Source organism: Folsomia candida, unplaced genomic scaffold (genome assembly GCF_002217175.1).
Source record: "Folsomia candida strain VU population unplaced genomic scaffold, ASM221717v1 Fcan01_Sc003, whole genome shotgun sequence".
Classification (NCBI taxonomy): domain Eukaryota; kingdom Metazoa; phylum Arthropoda; class Collembola; order Entomobryomorpha; family Isotomidae; genus Folsomia; species Folsomia candida.
Genome location: NW_019091195.1, coordinates 7,213,787 through 7,233,252, shown reverse-complemented (window position 1 = coordinate 7,233,252; position 19,466 = coordinate 7,213,787). Strand labels below are relative to the sequence as shown.

The 19,466-nt window shown below is 37.1% G+C and overlaps 1 protein-coding gene across 2 annotated transcripts in view; it reads left to right on the top strand.

Annotated features, from left to right (window-relative positions):
- The window catches only part of LOC110845495 (zinc finger protein rotund), a 55,937-nt gene extending 36,473 nt beyond the window's left edge, over positions 1-19,464 (top strand). The window contains exons 6-17 of one of the 2 annotated variants that reach the window (XM_035849520.1): positions 4,119-4,237; positions 4,345-4,422; positions 14,190-14,228; positions 14,324-14,417; positions 14,494-14,574; positions 14,643-14,729; positions 14,804-14,835; positions 14,932-15,028; positions 15,112-15,158; positions 15,245-15,710; positions 16,242-16,752; positions 16,860-19,464. In XM_035849520.1, the coding sequence (XP_035705413.1) occupies positions 4,119-4,237; positions 4,345-4,422; positions 14,190-14,228; positions 14,324-14,417; positions 14,494-14,574; positions 14,643-14,729; positions 14,804-14,835; positions 14,932-15,028; positions 15,112-15,158; positions 15,245-15,710; positions 16,242-16,752; positions 16,860-16,908 (1,700 nt within the window). In that variant the 3' untranslated portion in view covers positions 16,909-19,464. The remainder of the gene's footprint in view (positions 1-4,118; positions 4,238-4,344; positions 4,423-14,189; positions 14,229-14,323; positions 14,418-14,493; positions 14,575-14,642; positions 14,730-14,803; positions 14,836-14,931; positions 15,029-15,111; positions 15,159-15,244; positions 15,711-16,241; positions 16,753-16,859) is intronic. The other variant, XM_035849521.1, reaches the window with a different exon arrangement.
- The last annotated feature ends 2 nt before the right edge of the window (positions 19,465-19,466 follow it).

The window sequence follows — 19,466 nt, the reverse complement described above, 5'->3', positions numbered from 1 at the left end:
ATGGAAGAAGGAGAAGCCAGCGTCCGTTTCTCATTTGAATACTCATTCACCTACTCCTCTCGTCATTCACGATTCATTTTATCGAAGAGGAAAGAAAGAGAGCATTTTATTATAAAGTAGCAAAAGTAGTATGAGCACCGTTACAACTTTGTGCATATCACCGCGTATAATCAAAGGAAGAGGAGAATACGACCAGGCTGAATGGTCATCCATCCATGTACATGCATACATAGATACGTAAGATAATACACAACACGCACGCATATACGACGACGACACAGACTGGGGATTCGGGTGTGTGAATAAAGCTGTTCTCCGAACTGTCTGTGTCGTTGGACGACGTATTTGTGCATTGTAGTTGTGCGATATAGGAACAAACAATAGAACGGAACCGTGGAATGGGAAGGAGGGGAAGCAGAAAAAGAAGGGGAAACTCGAAAAAATTCGGATTTTTATGAAAAGACTAAATTAAAAATATCCTGCATCGCTGGTCGGACATCTGACTGTGTACCGTCTCATTTTGATCATCATATGCTGCACAGTTAGCATTTATACAGGCATAATAATTTTTACATTTTACTCATCTCTGTTACCGTTGTAGTGAGATTGAGATAATTGGGGGTAAGATGAGAAGGGCGAATCTACGTAAGCAAACATAAATATAACATTTGTTATTTATGTTCTGTAATGTCTAGGATGAAAAATTCTCATCGTTGTCGTCTCCAAGAGGTGAGGACGATGATGGTGGATGGATGGAACGGCATTGCATTGAATAGAGATGATCAAGGTGGATGAATGAAGCAACAACGTAAATATAAAAAAAGATCTGCATAATGTGAATCCTTTCTACTACGCGGAAGTAATGTTGAATCAAAGAGAATATGAGTAGGTGCTCTTTTCAGCTATTTATTTACGTTCCAATCTTCCATTCCATTATTTAATCTTACACATATGCAAACACGTCTGATGATTTTGGAATATTAAACAAATCCATGACGGACTAATGTAAATGTGAGTGGTGTCATTGTGTTGCTTTACTTCTTATCTCTGTGTGAGTCTCTATCTGTGTGCATATCACACACATTTTAAAGAACTGTTTTATTATTTTTTAGAGTAAAATTTTGTATTCAGGACAAATCGTGTGAATCTGATACATTTATGCACATTTCAAACGCAGCATTCGGATACAAAATGTGTACTATTAAATTGGTTATCGTCTCAATTAATGGATAATAAAATTACATATACTTTTTAGATTGGGAAAAAATAATTCGAAAGATTTGCAGAATTAGTGTTGATTTTCAATTTATTAAAAGTTAATGCATCTCAGCTGGAAGTATTTTTGTAGAATTTTACTCTCTGTAAAGCGTCTTGTTGAAAAACTTTACTTTATTACAGTTGGTAATTTCAAATGCAATTGGAAGTCGGCAGGAGGGAACTCTAATGACCAAATTCAGCTTAAGCTGTGTGACGACCAATTTGAAAGAGATTTGGAGATTTAGTATTTTTAGTTGGGCTACTTCTTCTTTTGAGAATTCTGCTTTATGTAACCATTTCATAAGTATATATCTTCGACTTCGCATCACAACGACAAAATCTGTTTTTGCTGAGCCATTTGTTGAGCTACATAAATACATCTATGTCGTATGTACATACAAACTATATGTAGGACCAGATAGTGATTTGTTTTTCCTGTTTGTGAAAAATGGAGTAAAATTTTGACGTTTGATGATTGATTTCCCCGCTCCACGACGCTGTCAAGTAAAGTGCCAAAGAGTTATGAACATCCGAGAAAGTATCTGCAGAAATGTGTCATGCTGAGTTGGAAAACATTCCCATGTTCCATGTTGTTCAACTTGAGTTGCTTCGTCCATTCCTCTCAGGATCAGTCTCAGTTTTCTCCTCGTCAAATCGTCCAAGTGAGAAGAGTTAAGTGAGGTTGCAACTTTTGTTTTTGGAATTGATGGGTTTCAGCACCAAATCCCACCAACCCCAAAGCCAGCCAGGAAAAGGAGTGAAAGAAGGAAAGAAAGAACGAAAAGGGTGAGATTTTGCCATTTGCTTCGGTTTCCTTCTTTCACTCTAATAACTCACTGGGGAATCAAATTCAACGGAAGAAGATCCATTCGATGGATGGGTAGCCCTGGATGGATGGCTTCCCAGAGCGTGTGCAATCCATTATTCTTTCGCCTCCTCGGACCAAGAGTCAGTCCTAATGCATTGCTTGCATTGATTTGATGTATGTATGTACATGCTCTACTCCATAGTTATTGGGGCTCGTTTTGAACTTGGGTGTCCCTAACAATGACTTGTTTGAATAATTGAATCGATAATAGTGGGTGAGGTGATAGTACGAGCTCACATCAATACTTACCAAGGAGCTTCCGCAATTCCGCATGCATTATTCTGTACAAATTGTTTCTGACTTGTTCACAAGAATATGTGTATGAACATTTACTAAGTAAATCCTTGGGTATGGAAATATGTGGCAGGTGCGGGTGTGATGATGGTCTGCTTGATGGTTATAAACAAACCACAGGATCTCGGTTAGGCCCAAACCTTATGATTGCCTTGACTGAAGTCATGGGTATTCTTATTTAGATGAGATTTCTGAAATATCTTGGATTGTTACGTCAATCAGTCAGTCGCATTTTGCAAAGAGCTATGTTTCTTAACCTTTTGACCTCAGCTCAATGAGGTCATGGGAAAATTAACTATTCGCTAATTAATATCTTCCTAATAATAGAGTATTCCTTCAGAAATCATAATATCCAAAACTTGTTACGTGCTTAGACAGAGAACCATTAACGCATTTGCAGCATGAGTGATCCGATATGACAAAGGAGGTAGATAATCCAGCTCGAATAGAATATCTTCTCTTTGAATGCTTGTTTCGTAGAAAAGCCTCAAGGCCTTATTTCCACTGATACTCAATCCCAATCCGAGAAAAATAGTCAAGTATGTATAAGGTAACACAAGTATTAAATATGCAAGTTGGTGGAACGAACCTTTTGTCTCAGGTTGGCGGATTTGCATAGAGAAATCTAGTAGGGTCAGTCCTGAGGGCAACCAAGCCCTCGTCTTAATGGGATATGTTCATATCTTATGCAAATCAGTGCTAAGGCCCTCGAGTGGGGTACTTGATTCATCCTCTGTATACATCCTGAAGCAGTAATTGCACATATACACACACACAGTATCTGTTGTAAATATGTCTGCAGGAACCCGGAAATTTTCCCAGGTTGGACCAACTGATTATGTAGTCTGATCCAGTGTCCATTTGTCAGTTGAGGAGCTTTTATTTACACTTTGCATATATTTAAATATTAAGGACTTTTGTTCCGCTTTTGTTTTCACGGATTTCTTATTACGTGGCATTTTATTTCCTGGTCTTCGGATGGGAACTTCCTCATTTGAGAATGTACATGTATAAAAATGAATGAAATGCATACCGTTGTGGAGATTGCTCATTAATATTCCGAAATGATCTCATCTCACCTCAGATTTCTTTACTCTTGGACTCTAGTTTCTTTCTTTGCATTAATAAATGCGTGAATGGATTTAATCCTCCGAACAAAGCAGGTCCCTTTGTCCACTGATGAAAGTACAATCCCAGAAATAGTGTGAGATCATTTGCATGTCATTTCATATTCAAGATAGCCGGAAATCAAGATGACGCTGAGCATTATGCAAAGAAGCCTTATGAATTCAGGGAGCGAAGGACACTTGTGCGCATACTGAACGATTTTTTATCAGTTTTTCCTGGCTGGCTGATTGTGGGAACCCCTTGCACACAATTCACCTCGCTCTCCTCTCCGTCTGCCCTCGTGATGATGGTGCACCAAGGAAAGTGTTGTGCTTTCTGACGATTTTTACGCTCGTTTGTTGGCCGGTAATGATCTAGAAGAGATTTAGCGTTGGGAACCAAAATGTAGAAGAAATTTGATCTATGAATATTTTATAAAAATAGGTCACCAACTAATTACACAAGTTGGATAACAGTACACGGCATACAAAAGCATATCATTACTTATAATTATAAATAATGTTAAGATAAAAATATTTAATTTTTATGCAATATGTATCTGATATATATATATTTATTTTCATTCTCACAGGTGAACGACCATACAAATGTCACGTTTCGGATTGCGGCAGAGCTTTCATCCAACTTTCTAACCTGCAACAACACCTCCGGAATCATGATGCCCAGTTGGAACGATCTAAAAATCGTCCCGTAAGTACTCCCGTAATACCAATTCCTTACTTTCATACATAAATACATACATACACTTCATTTGTTGGCCGCCGGTTAATAATCGTAATCGTTTCGTAATCTCATAGTTCCATTGCAACATTTGTGGAAAAGGATTTGCCACCGAGTCTTCGCTTAGGACACATACCAGCAAGGTATGCAAAGAAGTAAGTATCACCCGTTCCTCAATTTTCTCTAATTAACTATAAGTGGTTATAGCTCCTGATGCGCACCAGCTAACAGTTTAATACGAGTTAAAAAAAATGAATTTAAGAATTTGGTAATAGTCGATCGTTGCATATATTTATTTGTCAATTGCTTAAACCAGCCTTGCTTTTAGTACATAACATCCGAAAAATAGGCATATAAAGACAGCAAATATATGCCGGAAGTTCATTGGCTCGAATAATGACATGTGTGGAAAAGTGGTAAGTATGGGAGTACATGCACGTTTAACAGCGTAAATACAACAACATAATGCTGAATTAATTGCTTCTGCTCATAATAGTTACTGTTGTGGATCGCACCATAAATAAATATAAAATAAATGGATATCAATTTGCCATTCTAAATTCTAACTGCCCAGTACCTACCGAGGTTACATGCTTAATATGCTCATAGGGTGAAAGAGTGAGCCAAATGAATGTGATGGGGCTGACTGATAAAATATTTTATGTCCATTCTACCACGCTCACGTTAATTGTAACTCGCATTTTATTTTACGCCACCAGTGATACACAAGATAGTGCATTTTATAGCAGAGTTTCTCCAACCTACATACATAGATAAATACACCCCAAATGATGTTGCATTCCTTACTCATGGAAGCGAAGATGCATGGGCTGAGATTATATAAATATATTTATGAGCATGCGAATTACAAATATGTACGTGGGTCATTATAAAAATTATTATTATGCAAATCAGAGGGGAATGTATGTTGTTGAATGAGTAGCTGTTACTTAACCGCGTGAGTAAAGTATGTAACATCAACGTGCATATTCACATAATCTACGTTGTGATCCACTGACGAAGGGCTCCGTGGACTTGGTGGAGCAATGGGAAGAATTGCGTAAGTCATTCATCTTTCGTCTTCTCTCTCCTGAATGCAAAGCCATTCTTCGTTCCGTTGCGTATAATGCGCATTCAACACAAAGTCTCAAACAATGTGTTGGAGCAGAGATCATTGACAAATCCTCGAGTGGTTGGTTGGTTGGCTGACTGCTCTTTGTTCAACGCTAATGGATTTTCCCATGTTTAAGTATGCTAAGCAGGCTTTCATCACAACGCAAAAGAATACAGTGTTTACTACTGTTTATATCGTGGAGGAACTTTTTCACTGTCAAATTAACGTCTTCATTTTAATTTTTGATTTAAACGCGTTCCAACGCGAAACGGGGTATGGAATTTCATACGTAATATACACCTCCATAAATTGCGGTCTTGTTTACTTTGGCTTGTCGTAGGAGCAGTGCACGGTAGAATTTGTCGGTAAAATTTTGGCCAATTCTAATGCGAACTTTGGGATTCCTGAGATAGTTCAAAAAATCCAGAAAATACTTTAGATTACTATTTGCAATAAAGTTCGTTCCGCCGGGTCAAGAAATTAAAGGTCAAAGCTTTTGTACCTTTTCTTAGGTCCAGGATAAAATCAGATTTCCGATATAATATTTCATTGATGAAAAATTCATGTGGGCTGTATTTACAAAGCAATTTAAAAATTGCTGGATAATTTCCTCAAATCCTATTTTTTTCTGCACTTAAGAAAAATGCAAAACTTTCAACTTTAATTTCTCGGCTAGGAGAAAGTAAGCTGGACCTTTTTCCATTGCAAACTAGATTATTTTCTGCATTTTTTGAGCTGTCTCACTAGTCAAGAGTCCCAAAGTTTACATTAGGATTGGCCAAAATTTCGCCGAAAAATTCTAGCGTGCAGGGGAGGGGGTGGCAGGGTTATATTCCTATCGTATACATCATATCAGAGAAAACAGAATGCTCAACAACTTCATGTACATTTATCGATAGCATCAAGTGAGAGATTTATTGCACTGGGCCAAGGAGTAGTGGGCGAGAAGGAAGAAGGAGTGGAAGAAGACGAAGCTATGAGAAAACGACGCAAGAAAATGACTGCCACGTTCTCTATATTTTTAATTGTATACACATTGCGAGGAAGCAGAATTCTTTATTGCATTCAAATACACACATAGGTCCATTTATACGTATTTACTATATGTGCATATCTACGTGCTCGAGTAACAACCGCAAACGAAAGAAGCTAATAAGTTAATGCGTGTAAAGTCTTGTTAGTTGCTGCCCACTTACTTATGTTAGCCCTTCAGCACAAAATATTACAAAAACTTTTCATTCTTTTGACAGAAAACCCCATTAATCTATCAAAAATAATCTGATATGTTGATTCTCGTAAATTGCTCAGGGTTTAGTTTAACTAGACTCGCAGTCGTGAGTTGGAGAAAGAAAAGTGTTGGGAAATATGATTACGATGATGGCTCCTGCTACATATCTTTCTTTCCTAGATTATAGAAGAGGCACGAAAACTTTCTCCCAAATTTCGGCCTTTGCTTGCTTACCTTTCTTCTCAAAAAGATTTTCCGCAATATTTCATTTTTAAGCCGTCGTGCAACCTCTTGCCGCAATAAATCTAATAAAAGTATAATCTGCCACTCTTTGAGAATCAGCAAAATCACGTAAAATCTTTTGATAAGGAATATTGTGCACTGTGCCCTGCGTATCTAAAGTCAATTTGTATTGTAAGTTGTAAACGGTATTAGATTTGCAAGAAAAGTGGGCGTTGCAAGGAACGGGTGAGCAATTTGCATGCGAGTAAATAGAGGAAATTTATATCAAGCTCAAGATTGAACATGATGGAAACACTGAACTTTAACTTTTTTACCGAAAAGTACCAATTCCAGTATTTCGTGATGGGAACACAATGCCATGTGATGGGAACTGCACGCAATGAGTGATTTGAATAATCAACCCACAGAAAATAATAAGACTTTTTCCCGATGTCGATCATCTCGCCAACGTCGAAAAAAGACCACACATATCAAATACACATTAAGGACATACGTCTGCATAGGAAAAGCAGGCCACTTATTGACGGGCTGTACACCTGATTGCTCTTGTTCAATCAATCAACAAATAGAAAAGTAGAGTAGAAAAATAATGAGTGGCTGCAATTATGTTATTCAATACCAGCCATTATACAATAAGGGATTCTCATGCGACCTGCGTGCAGCTTCACGTTCCTGCACTTGACTTTTCTATGTATGTACAAGTGTGTTGCATGCTTCACCAAACCTGGCTGCGTCAACCGTGTAGCGTTTTGAGAAATAATTCCTTCTTATACGAACGAACCCATAGAATAGATAATTGAATTGTCCATTCCTAAATTGCGTACATTGAATATCGAACCCTTTCCATCCCACATGTCGATTTGTCTGTGATGATAATCAACAGCTCGACTTTTTCAGCCACAGTTTGACCCAAGGAGGATATTATCTTGTAATAATACGAAGTTTTTTTTATCCGAATAACTGGGCGGGATGTGAGGTTGAATGTATGAAGCTACTTTACGCTGCTCATTTTTAAATCAAGACTAGAAAGTTTGTAGGTTCGGTGGCGTAAAATGAAAAGTAAACATTGCAATAGCCAAGTCACCACAGTTTTGAATCTGTTTTCCAGAATTAAATTAAAATTTAATCGGCATAACCCTCTCGGTTCAATAAAATGGGCTAGATTACTTAAAAAGTAAAGAGTAAAGGTTGTGAACTCAGTCTTTGCGGGTAGTCGCCGTCGAGAGAGCGAGAGAGAGTGATAAAAATTCAGGGAAGCAAAGTAGCTGGCTGGCCATCCATCCATAGTTGGTTTGTGGGAAAAGTAAACGGAAAAAGAGAAAAGTTAAGGTAAATGTAATGAATATTTGAGACTAGTTGAAACTTTGCTGGGAGTGAAAGGAGTCGATGAATATTTTAGTTTGCTTAATTTTTGAGTTTTTCCAAGGCTTCTTTACATAAACACGAGGTTCAGACCGTAAATGAGCGGTTGGAAAAGTCCACCCTTAAAAATTGCATTATATCGTCGTGCATACGTATAAGCATATATGCAAATAGGTGTCATGTAGTGTCCACAATGGCGTTAAACTTGTGTCCACCAGCAGGCAAGTTCAAGATATTGGTGGATAACAACAGTAGTAATAATAGAAAAAGTTGCATCACACGATATGCAGTGGGGAGGACAATGCAGAGCAAAATCAGCAACATACATACGACATTTTACAACTATGGCACTCGCAATCACTCACCCAATTAGCGAAAGTAAAAAATGCTAAAGACCACCTCAACCAGTCAACGTTTTATCCAAGCACGAGTTCTCCTGAAAATACAAAACCTCATTCGAACACTCACTCAACATTATTATTCGCGTGACTTTATCGTGTAGAAAAAGCTGGACAGAAAAGTATTCAGCCCTCAATATCTTATCGTACGAAATGTCCACATGAGTGAATTTTTGTCCCACTGCTGCTCAGAATAAGTCAGTAAATTCCGGCAGAGAACATGTCTCAAGTCGTATAGCCTCTCTCTACGACACATTTACAACTCACATTATTGCTGCTTTTCTTCACTCGACGGGAGCAGAGTGATATAGGAAAATAAGCAGTGATATGAAATGTAACGTATGCATTAACATCCACATGTGTATGTGCTTGATTCATGGTTATTTTGGTTTCCCGATATCATATCGACTTTAGTGGATTGGAGAATCAGAATCAAAGTCTCAAGTTTCCTCACATTTGTCATTCCCTGTGAACCTGCTGCTGAGTCTGTTGATGTTAATATTTGATTGTGTTAATAGTTCAGGTCACTTTTTGTCAGGGAGAAAAGAGCGAGCGAGGGAACGATTTAGTGAGAACAAGGAATGGAATAATACGAAAGATTTAGTGGTGGTTAGATTTAGTTGGAAAGAAACTAAAACAATAGGAGCGATAGTAAACAGTAGATAGGGCATTATTATCGTTGATAAAACAACAGGGAAGTAACCCTGCGGTTTTATTAGGGAAAAACCGGGGTAATTAAGTATTGATTTCGCATTTTCACTTTTTCACTACTCTCTGCCTCGCTCTGTGTGGAAATAAACTGCGACAACTCCCAGCTTTGGAGATTATGACCGATTACAAGTACAAATGCGTTCTTTTATTTGGTTCATATCCAATCCCTTTTTATTTCTTGAAATTGTACGTTTCAATCGCCGGGAACGAAAAATTCTCTTATTTTTTTTCGTTTACTCTGTTACACAAATTGCCTAGATGTTTTTTCCTAGTGTACGTATTACCTGTTAACCACTATAAATATATATATATTTAAAGTGACGCCTGGCAGTCTCATTTATCTTAGCGTCCGCATGTCCTGTCCTTTGTTTTCATTCCTTTGCGCGTATACTTTAGAGTTTGAAGTAACGCCTGTGGCCAATTCTTTAATCCTGAAGGAGGGGAGGAAAATGAGACGAGGACGTGGCTAAAGAACATCATTCTCTCATCAAAACACTTTTGCTTGCAGGGAGAGCTAACCTTATTGCCCGTTTCATGTCTTGCTTGCGTCCTTCTTCTTGTTCTGTGAGCGACTTGAAAGCTCACAACTCTTGATCTTTGTCCAGACTGGAGAAGAGAGTGTGTTTCCTCGCTCTTTTTCTGGTTTTTGGCCAAATTGATTCCTGAGGCAATGGCAAAATTAAAATGTGAACTCAATCGAAAACTTAATTCTTCATTTAAATTGCGTTTTCTTCTTCTACTTCCAGCATGCATCAACATTTACTTGGTGTGACTGGTTCTCCGTCGTGAGTGGAGTCTGTTTCGGTAGGGTACATACTGCTAACAACATTCTTCATCAAACGTCTTGTGAGATGTGTCTTCTTATCTGCTCAACTACGTGTTCCGAGTTAATGAAAAATTTATTTTTATTTAAGGAAAGAATTCATCATGTCCTGACAGTTTTGCTCAAGGCAAGCATAAAATATTTTGATATCTTGCTCCACTTTCACATCTGCTTCATTAATTGTGCAGAGTTGGATTGGTTGGTGGGTATGCAGAAAGGGTCAAGTCCAAACATGTGCAATATATGTAAAAAAAAGTTGTGAATTATGTATGTACTTAACTACAAGTTAATTAATTACGAGTTTCAGGCTTAACTCGGTTAGATTTATCTGTTCCACATTAAGCTGTCAGTTATTATGATGATAATTATGCATATATTTGTTTTCTTTAGAAAAATTAATTAGCTGAACGTTAGACACTTAACAAATTATACATAATATATGTGCAACTTGCATATGTACACATGCATACATGAGTTCGTTAATTAATACGCAGAAGACGTAGGTTTACTTCCAGGTTTGTGGTTCAACGTTGACTAAATTTCAAGTTCAGGTGTGAGATCCCTCAACGTAAAAGTAGTGAGTTAGGAAATGATTCCAACATTTGTCTGTTTTACGAAACTCTAAGAAGCAGCTACGGGAACTGGGCTCTGTTATTCGTAGGCCTTGCGATTAAAGCGTGTATTTTCATCGTATCTGAGGCGCAAATCCTGTTTCGCCAATGCAATATTAGGTTTCGATTATATCTCAAGAGCCATTATTATTGCAACAATATATATCTATCTACATATACCTTGTTGCTCTTGCTAAATTGCAGAGAAAAGTGAGTTTGTGTGTGGGGAATATACAGAGGTCTGCGGAGACATACTGTAAAGTTTTTTTTACTAGAGTCTGTAATAATGCGACTCAAAAAACCGGTCAAATTTGTACTACCAACAGTCCATGAGCCGTGACATCAAATCATCGTTTTACTTAATGATACATTTTACAGGTTGTGATAGTAATTATCAATTTTTGCTGTTGAAGTGTCCGTGTAAATATTGAGAGAGCACATATTTAGCATTTCTACGAGTGGATTTCTCACGGTTGTACACTCTGATAAAATCATCGCAGCGTATTCCACTAATATTGCAATTTTACTCCCTTCAAATCCCCTATCCGACAGATTTAATTGGCCATTACTGGAAGTGGAAAACAATTAAATTGTAGCCAGTCTGTGGTATTAGGAGCACAGGAAGTTTTTTTGTATGGCGTGGCCGGGCGTTTGAAAAACTAATATTCTTCGTAGAAAACTGGTTTCAAATATAAACTTGAGCTTGTTGTCGTACATATTTAGCGAGTGTGTGTGTGGTTCTAGTTCGACGAGTTCGTTTACCCACCATCAATAGCCCCCGCCTTCCACCACACAGAGCTACCAATTAATTGCTGAATTATTACACTCCGATTTATTATAGCACACCGGCATAGTTTCGCACGTGCTAATTTTTATGCAATTAAGGCCATTTTTCATTAGATTGACTTGACAATGTCATCTAATAGGTAGACCTTACGTATTTAACATATAGGATTACTTGTGATCCTATGTTCCCAACTAGGAAAGCACAGATCACGTACGCCACATGGAAAAAAATTGTGCATACATAGTTTTATAAGAATTTTTGCAAATTGGAACAATCTTTTTATACCTCATCGTCCAGACGCGCAGTTTTACGTATACACATATTTCTCATGACTATGAAGAACAAGTTAATATTAATGCATATATATCTATATGTAGGCAATTCTACTGTGAAGCACTGTCTGGTCTGGATTTGTAGACATTTTAATCGCAGTTATAATAGTTTTCAAAGTATATGTTGTATGCACAAACGTGCATAAATGTGTCTGGGCCAGTTTCATCTTGCTCTGTTGACTAATCGACTTCTCGGGAGAGGCCACAAAAGTCAAAAGTGTATCTATTTACTATTTGGAGTAAACATTTTGCATGATAAAACTTGTCTGGAAAGTAAGGTTGTCGACTTGTGTCTTTTTTTGTACCAACTATTTGTTTACGCAATGTAACCCCAAATATTTATGCGGACGACGAGGGATTATTTGTAACCATAATGTTATCTCTTAATAATTACGTCACTTTATTAGCTTGGGCTGAGCACGATCAGTAATATTGACACACATACCGCATTTAGGTATTCCAAACTACATTCTGCCGTAAGAATTTGAGACATGAGAACATAAAAATTTGTAGCATGCAAAGAAACTGGAACAGCAGCAGTAGTGGTTCCTTAGTAAATTGTAGCAACATTTTATGGCGTTCGTCGGAAGTGGAGCGTTATTATGCAATAGTTTGGGCAGTTTGGGGAGGTTTAGGGAGGAAGGGAGAAAAAAATAGGAGAAGAATAAAAGTCTTTGTGGTAAAAGGTGGAGTCAGCCCCTCGGTTGGTCTCTAAAAAGCCCAATCGTGGCATGAACGCCGTTTTCCTTTGTCACACTCTTAACTCTCTGCCTCCGGATAAAAAAAATGAACCTGTGAACAAAATCCAGCTTCTTAAATGCTTACGTACAAGGTGTACGCGAGTGCGTACCAACGAAGCAACAAAAAGTTTTTTATGCTCCATCTCTTCAACAAAGTATTTTTTGATGCGATCACCGCATTAAAATGTCGAAAAGTGTACCAAAAATATGCCTGTAAAACCTAAGACTATTTCGATTCAGCTTAAGTCGTATACGTTATCATTGTCATTTTCTTCTAGTATCTACTATTGAAGCATGTATTCCTGATGGGTAATTTTGGGTCCACGACAAGCTCTTTGCAACTATAGCATTGGTTGGGTTGAAAAGTATGTATGAAATTCCACGGACCGTGAACAAACATTTTTTTATACACAAAAAAATGCAAAAAATGTTTTGAATGCAGGAAATATCCACTGTCACATGTGTATAAACGTCGGACTGTGAAAATTACATAGGAGCTTGGTTTAGTCTCAGCATTAAGGGGGAATTAATGCTGTAATTAAACATAAGTAAATAATAATTATTATTATGATTGTGAGGGAACCCTATAATTAAACCATTAAGATACGCATTTACCATTGTACTATCAACACAATGAATTTAAGCCAGCCTCGGTCAAAAATGTATGTATGTGTGTGTGTACATCTACATATATGCCCAACCAAAGTTGCTTCATGAGAATTTTCTGGTTGCTCAAACTAGGTACGGTGGTTTAATTAATTTATTATGCAATTTAGGGAACTACTGAATGACCATATATGAATAATAATTACTCTGGAAAAATACAGAACAGTAATAATAATTGTCGCGTGTGTGTGACTTTTGGTCATTATCATCACTTTTTTATGTGATAGGTGACCACCCAACCCATCCACAAGGGTTTGTGCAGAAATGGCTTGAATTATGATTGTTTCATACGCATTTTACTCTCACCTGCTAAAATTCCTGCTGCTGCATTGCTATAATTCCACACGGCTATTGAATAGTATGCACTTTGATTCGTTCACAGGAAAAGGAAAGATTGAAAGAAACTGTAATTTTCACCAAACACGCAACCTCATCAAAAAGAGTACTGCTCGGCGCAATACGGGGAAATCAGAAGACTCGTTTAGAAAACCATGTAGTCCAACTGCCGTGATTATGACAGAAAAGCATCCAACCATTACCATCTGAAAATACATTAGGAATGAATATAAACCATAATGGCATCCCCATTCATAAGCTGTTTTGAAAGAAAGAAGACTTGGAAACTTTTTATGATACGTTTACATGAAATGACGGAAACTCCTGGGTCATTTTTGCGCAGTAATAAGTCATTCCAAGGGTTTGCTTGCTTATTTATTATTGTCTATAATAAATCGTTTAAGTCTAACCGCTGGGTGATTTTAAGCTGCTGCTTTGCTGGCTATTCGTTCATTTGTAAATTGCTTATACATAAATACAGGAAAAAGTATGCATAAATATTTATGCAGGCTATTTAGATATGTGCATACGTAATACAGAAACTAATGGCAAGTTTTTTTTATGTTTCTAGCAACATGGTGCCTTGATTGGAAGCTCGAATGCATTATCCGTAAGTGAACGAGACACAATTCTGCTTATATATTCCATGCTTATCGAATTCTATATTTCTAATCTAAATGTATATATTCTTTTGTGTTATTTTAGTGCCCCGTTTGCCATAAGCTGTTTCTCGGCGGAGAGGCGTTGATGGAGCACATGAAGTACACCCACAAGGATCCAAATGCATCTGGAGTAGCAAGTAAATCAATAGTTTAATAATAATTAAATCGTCTTAGTGGATTATTTCATGACTTAAATATCTTTGTGTAATGCAGCCAAACGAAGAACAGCGAACCATCCTTGCCCTATCTGTGGGAAACATTATGTGAACGAAGGAAGTTTGCGGAAACATTTGAGTATGTCGTATTTTTTAATCAATTTACATTACCAAAACAGAAAATCAGATTCTGGTGTGGTTTTATAGGCTGTCATCCTGAAACGGCTCAGTTATCATCATCTCTGAGAATGTGGCCCTGCTCCGTCTGCCAAGCGGTTTTCACTCATGAGAATGGTATGCAAAATCCTTACATAATTGTTCGATTGACCATGAACTGGAAATTCACCTTTTTTGTATCCTGTAAATAGGGTTGCTGACTCACATGGAACAAATGCGAATGGTAAGTTGATTTCCATCTTGTAAATACTTTAGCGAAATGTAAAGTTAACCACAGGTTATCAATATTATTATTCTAAATATTAAATGTCTTATTTAGGATCCAAAACATCAGTTTGCTGCACAATATGTGCTTAGTCGAGCTGCAGCTGAACGACGAGAAAGGGAGAATATTCTCGCTGCGGCTGCTATTTCAGGTATGAAAAAGTCTTCTTGTTGGACCCATTGATGTTTCGATGTATATAAACAAACCCTTAATTTGCGCATTATGTTTTAACAGCAATGGCACAAGCGGGAGGACATAACCCATTTAGTGGAAATTCGCAGGTAAGCGTGTCTCAAAGACAAACAATTTATTAGTCATCATTATAATTTGAAATTTCGGCTAATTCGTGGATGATTTATCGCACTAGGGTCAAGGAATGCAACACGGAAGCCTGGGGCCTCTTCTTCCAATGCCACCATCTCCATCCGGCTCTGAATCCTCCGGCCGTCTCAGCTCTCCGCTTGATACCAATTCGGGAATGTCTCACTCAGGACTTGTCCAACACTCTAGATTGTCCATGTCAAGTCCAGTCAGCAGCAATGGGCCGTTGGAACTCACCCGAGGGGGCCACCCGAACGGGGGCAACAATAACAACAATCCTGAAAATCGCAACAAGGAATACCACTCCTCGGGGATGTCACACAACAGTTCTGGGGGTGAAAACAATCTCGGAGGACGGGATGAACAGTCTCACCATCACCCGTCCCACTCTCACCTTTCCTCGCACCAGGGACATCACCCTCTGGGCTCTGGTCATCACAATATCCTCGCTGGAGAAAATGGAATGCTTCAGTCCAACAATAAGCAGTTACACGATGCAATGAAAATGGCAGGTGGGTATGCAAATATATTCGTACAGTATATAAATATTTATGCCTGTTAGTCAAATAACGAAAATAAGAGACACTGGAATGCAGGATGATTAAAAATTATGTAATTTCATAAATCTAGAAAATTAAATACAAAAGCGGATATCACAGCAAGAAACTCTAAAATTCATAAAAATCAGTCCAACAAAATAAAATTCATAAGATATTCATGTATGTATTCATGTTCCACTAGCACATAACGACTAAACGAAGTTTGACAAACTTTTTGGTTTGCAAGAATTGCCAAACCAAAGATAAGAAGCCAAGCCACGCTAAATATAAAGAGTATGCTTCGTTAAAAGAAGGTATTTTTAGGTTGATTGTGATTTGGTCATAAATAAAGTATAGATAACGAGGGGACGCTACCTGAGCGTTGTTGTTTATCCAACCTATGTAGCATATAACAGTTTCCAAACCTAGTTAGAAATTAGATATTACGAGATTATATGATACTGGTGCATTATTTGCCCGACTTATCTGTATTATTTTTTGCAGCAATGTTGGGTCAAGGTGGTTCTAACGGGGGTCAAAATGATATTCGCAACTTAATTCACCAACACGCCCAAGCCCAGGCTCAAGACATGATGACTGCTGAGAGCATGCGAATGCAGGCGGAAAATCTTTTACGGAGCCACACAGCGGAAGCACTTCGACTGGCTGTGGAAAATCATAACTCGAACAATAACAACAACTCCAAAGGTAACAACTCGAATGGAACGAGCCCCGGCAGTGGAACAAATGGACCAAGTAACAACAATGGAGACACGTTTGGGGGCATGATCTCCCAGCATCAACATGCTGCTGCTCAGTCGTCTGGACATCAAGGAATGGTGAATGGACACCGCATGATGGACCATCGAATGGACACTGGAGGACAGGGCAACAATTTGTCTCATTCCAGCCACCACCATCTCCACCACCCCCACGCGGCTCTGAACCACCACTCCCACCACCAGCTCAACTCCATCCTCAGTCAACAGCCCGATCTGACTGAAGCATTGATGAGGTAAGTGTTATAAGAAGCATAAGCAGTTTCGCCTACATATTAATGTAAATAATAGGCGGAACCTAAAATACGCAACACTAATTTATCTTGTCTTTAACTTTTTACAGACTGGACTCTCGCTCTCTCGGATTTCCACTTCCTGCTCACAACTCTTAAATCAACTGATTTAAATCACGTCAAATACTATTATATTCTCCAACAACGTACATTTTCTAAAACAAACTGACCTATTCTAATAAGATAATTCCATTCGAGTAACTAGTTATTAAAGAAAACCCGGTAATACTCTCAAAGATTTTCATATTCTCAATGTATTCAGATAATGTTGTCCATTTTTTCTATAAATACATAACTATATTGATAGTAATATTCGAATATCCGTGTTATTTACTGCAAGAGGGAGAGCTGAATCACACGTTATATGTAGTTAAAATATTACAAGAATTCTTGTGATCATTCCAGTACACGAAACGTACAGCTAATGTAAACGAATATGTTCTATTCTAGCCCGTAGAAGAAACATGATGCTGCATTTAAATACCACGATGTGAATAATATCCCATTCATTCATTATACATATTTATGTAGCTAAAGAGGTTTGTCCATGTTTATACAAATATTAGTCGTAGCAGTTTTGAAAGTAGCGAAATTAATAGCTATTGAGTGAAAATGATGCTCGGTGAAAGAGACTCTCTAGTTGTTACTCGAATACTGATTAACTCACAAACATAAATAATATATTACCTACTTACAAAATATGTTAGACTAAAATATCAAAGGGTACGAGGAAATGTCTCTTCCTTACAAATAAGTAAATGCTAAAAGTGATTCAAATGTCGAATAAGAGGTTGTAAAGATTATGTTAATGTGCTTTTATATGATATGCAATCCAATAGTGTTACTCCTAGTATAGCATGTATTAGAGCTATCAAATAGCAGCCCCCAGTTCCAAATATGCTACTACTCCATTATCTGAGTAATATGATGATGAAACGCCATTTTATAAATTCGACAGTTGGAAAATGTGTAAATAAGCAACTCAGAGTAATAAGTAAAAATAAGTGTGTAAAGTATGTGTATCAACGAACAGAGGTTATGGTCACCAACTTTTGTGTAAAATTGTGTATTTTTATAAGAATTTCAAATCCTGAAAAAATCAACAAGATATTAATAACTGCTTTGTTTTGAGAAGGTATGTATTGCATAAGAATAGTTGTGGGGGTGGTTGGCACTTTTGGAGGTTGGGTTGTTAAAATACGGCTTTGGATTTTGAGAGAAGTTTCCTGGAAATTAAAATGAAAAACCGCTCCGGTTGGATTTTAGTTGTGATTTTTGTTCTCAGCACCGTGATTTTAATTTTAGAAGACATTCGTCATCGATTTATCTATCTGCACAAACTTTAATTTATGGCATTTTGTTACGTTGTTGTTAATCTATGTACTGCTTGGAAAGATCCCATCAAACTTATGTACCTTTGAATTTCCCAATCCTATTATTATTTTAATTTACATTGCATGAGCTGGACACATTGGACTCGCTGCCCTGAGAGAACAGAGACATTTTGAAATCGAGCTTTTTGTTGAAAGATGAAAAAATGGTTGATCTCATCACAGTCACACAGGACGAGAACGTTTTTGGTTAAATTTTTGTTAATTTTGTTGGATGGAAGAAAGAAAAGAATGAGAGCGAGATCACAAAAAAAGTGTTTGACTACAGCTTGAGATGAATTGAGAAAGAAAGTCTAGTCGTGATTTTGTACATCATAAAATATACTGCAGGCCAGATAACTGATCCAGTGTGTCCAACTCATGTTTACAATAATAATTAAAAAACTACAATTGACTAAGATTTTGAAAAATGTGATTTTGTAGCTACCAAACTAAAAATTTGCTCTCTGTTGTGGTATTTAATTAGCACGCGTAGTATATTTATACAAAATTTACAGTTTCAGTTAGTCTAGTTTACGCACCTCTACAGAAAAACCACTATGCACTACCATCATTTACTTTATAAAACAATCTCAATGTCATAATCTTAGACTCCAATAAAATTATAGCAAAAATGTGCACTCTGTAACATTAATTAGTACGTAATATCGGCCAACGTATGAGTATCATAAAATAATAATAGTTTTATTGATTACAATCGGCCAAATGTTTTAAGGGACTAAATCGTATATAAAATTAATCAAATTCGTTTTTTATATAGTCTGAAACTGTAAAACCCACTGCGATTGTAATATTATATTGTATTACATACGACGATATACATACATATAATATATCTATATATGATGATTACTAATGTTGTGTTAAATGTTTTAAATTGTAAACCAATTTTTTGTCTCAAAGCAGACATTGATGGGTGTCACCTCATCCTTAAATCCTATGTATCTTAAACACATACATATATTCTAGGCAAAACATTCGTAAATTATTAAAAGAAAAAATAGCATAAGCTCATTAGGAGGATTGTCCACCTAATAAATCACAAAATAAAATAAATTATGTGTGACGACTAACAACACCGTTCCTTCTTGTGAACGTATGTGTTTGTACTGTGCTGTTGAATCAATCTTGCAGTAGGGACGATATATTAAAGATAAGTTCTCAGAATAATATTTGAAGCGTAAGTATAGGATAATCATAAAATATATAAAGTAGTGCATAAAACGTATACATAAATGTTTGAAGTTTAGAATAATAAGTAAATGC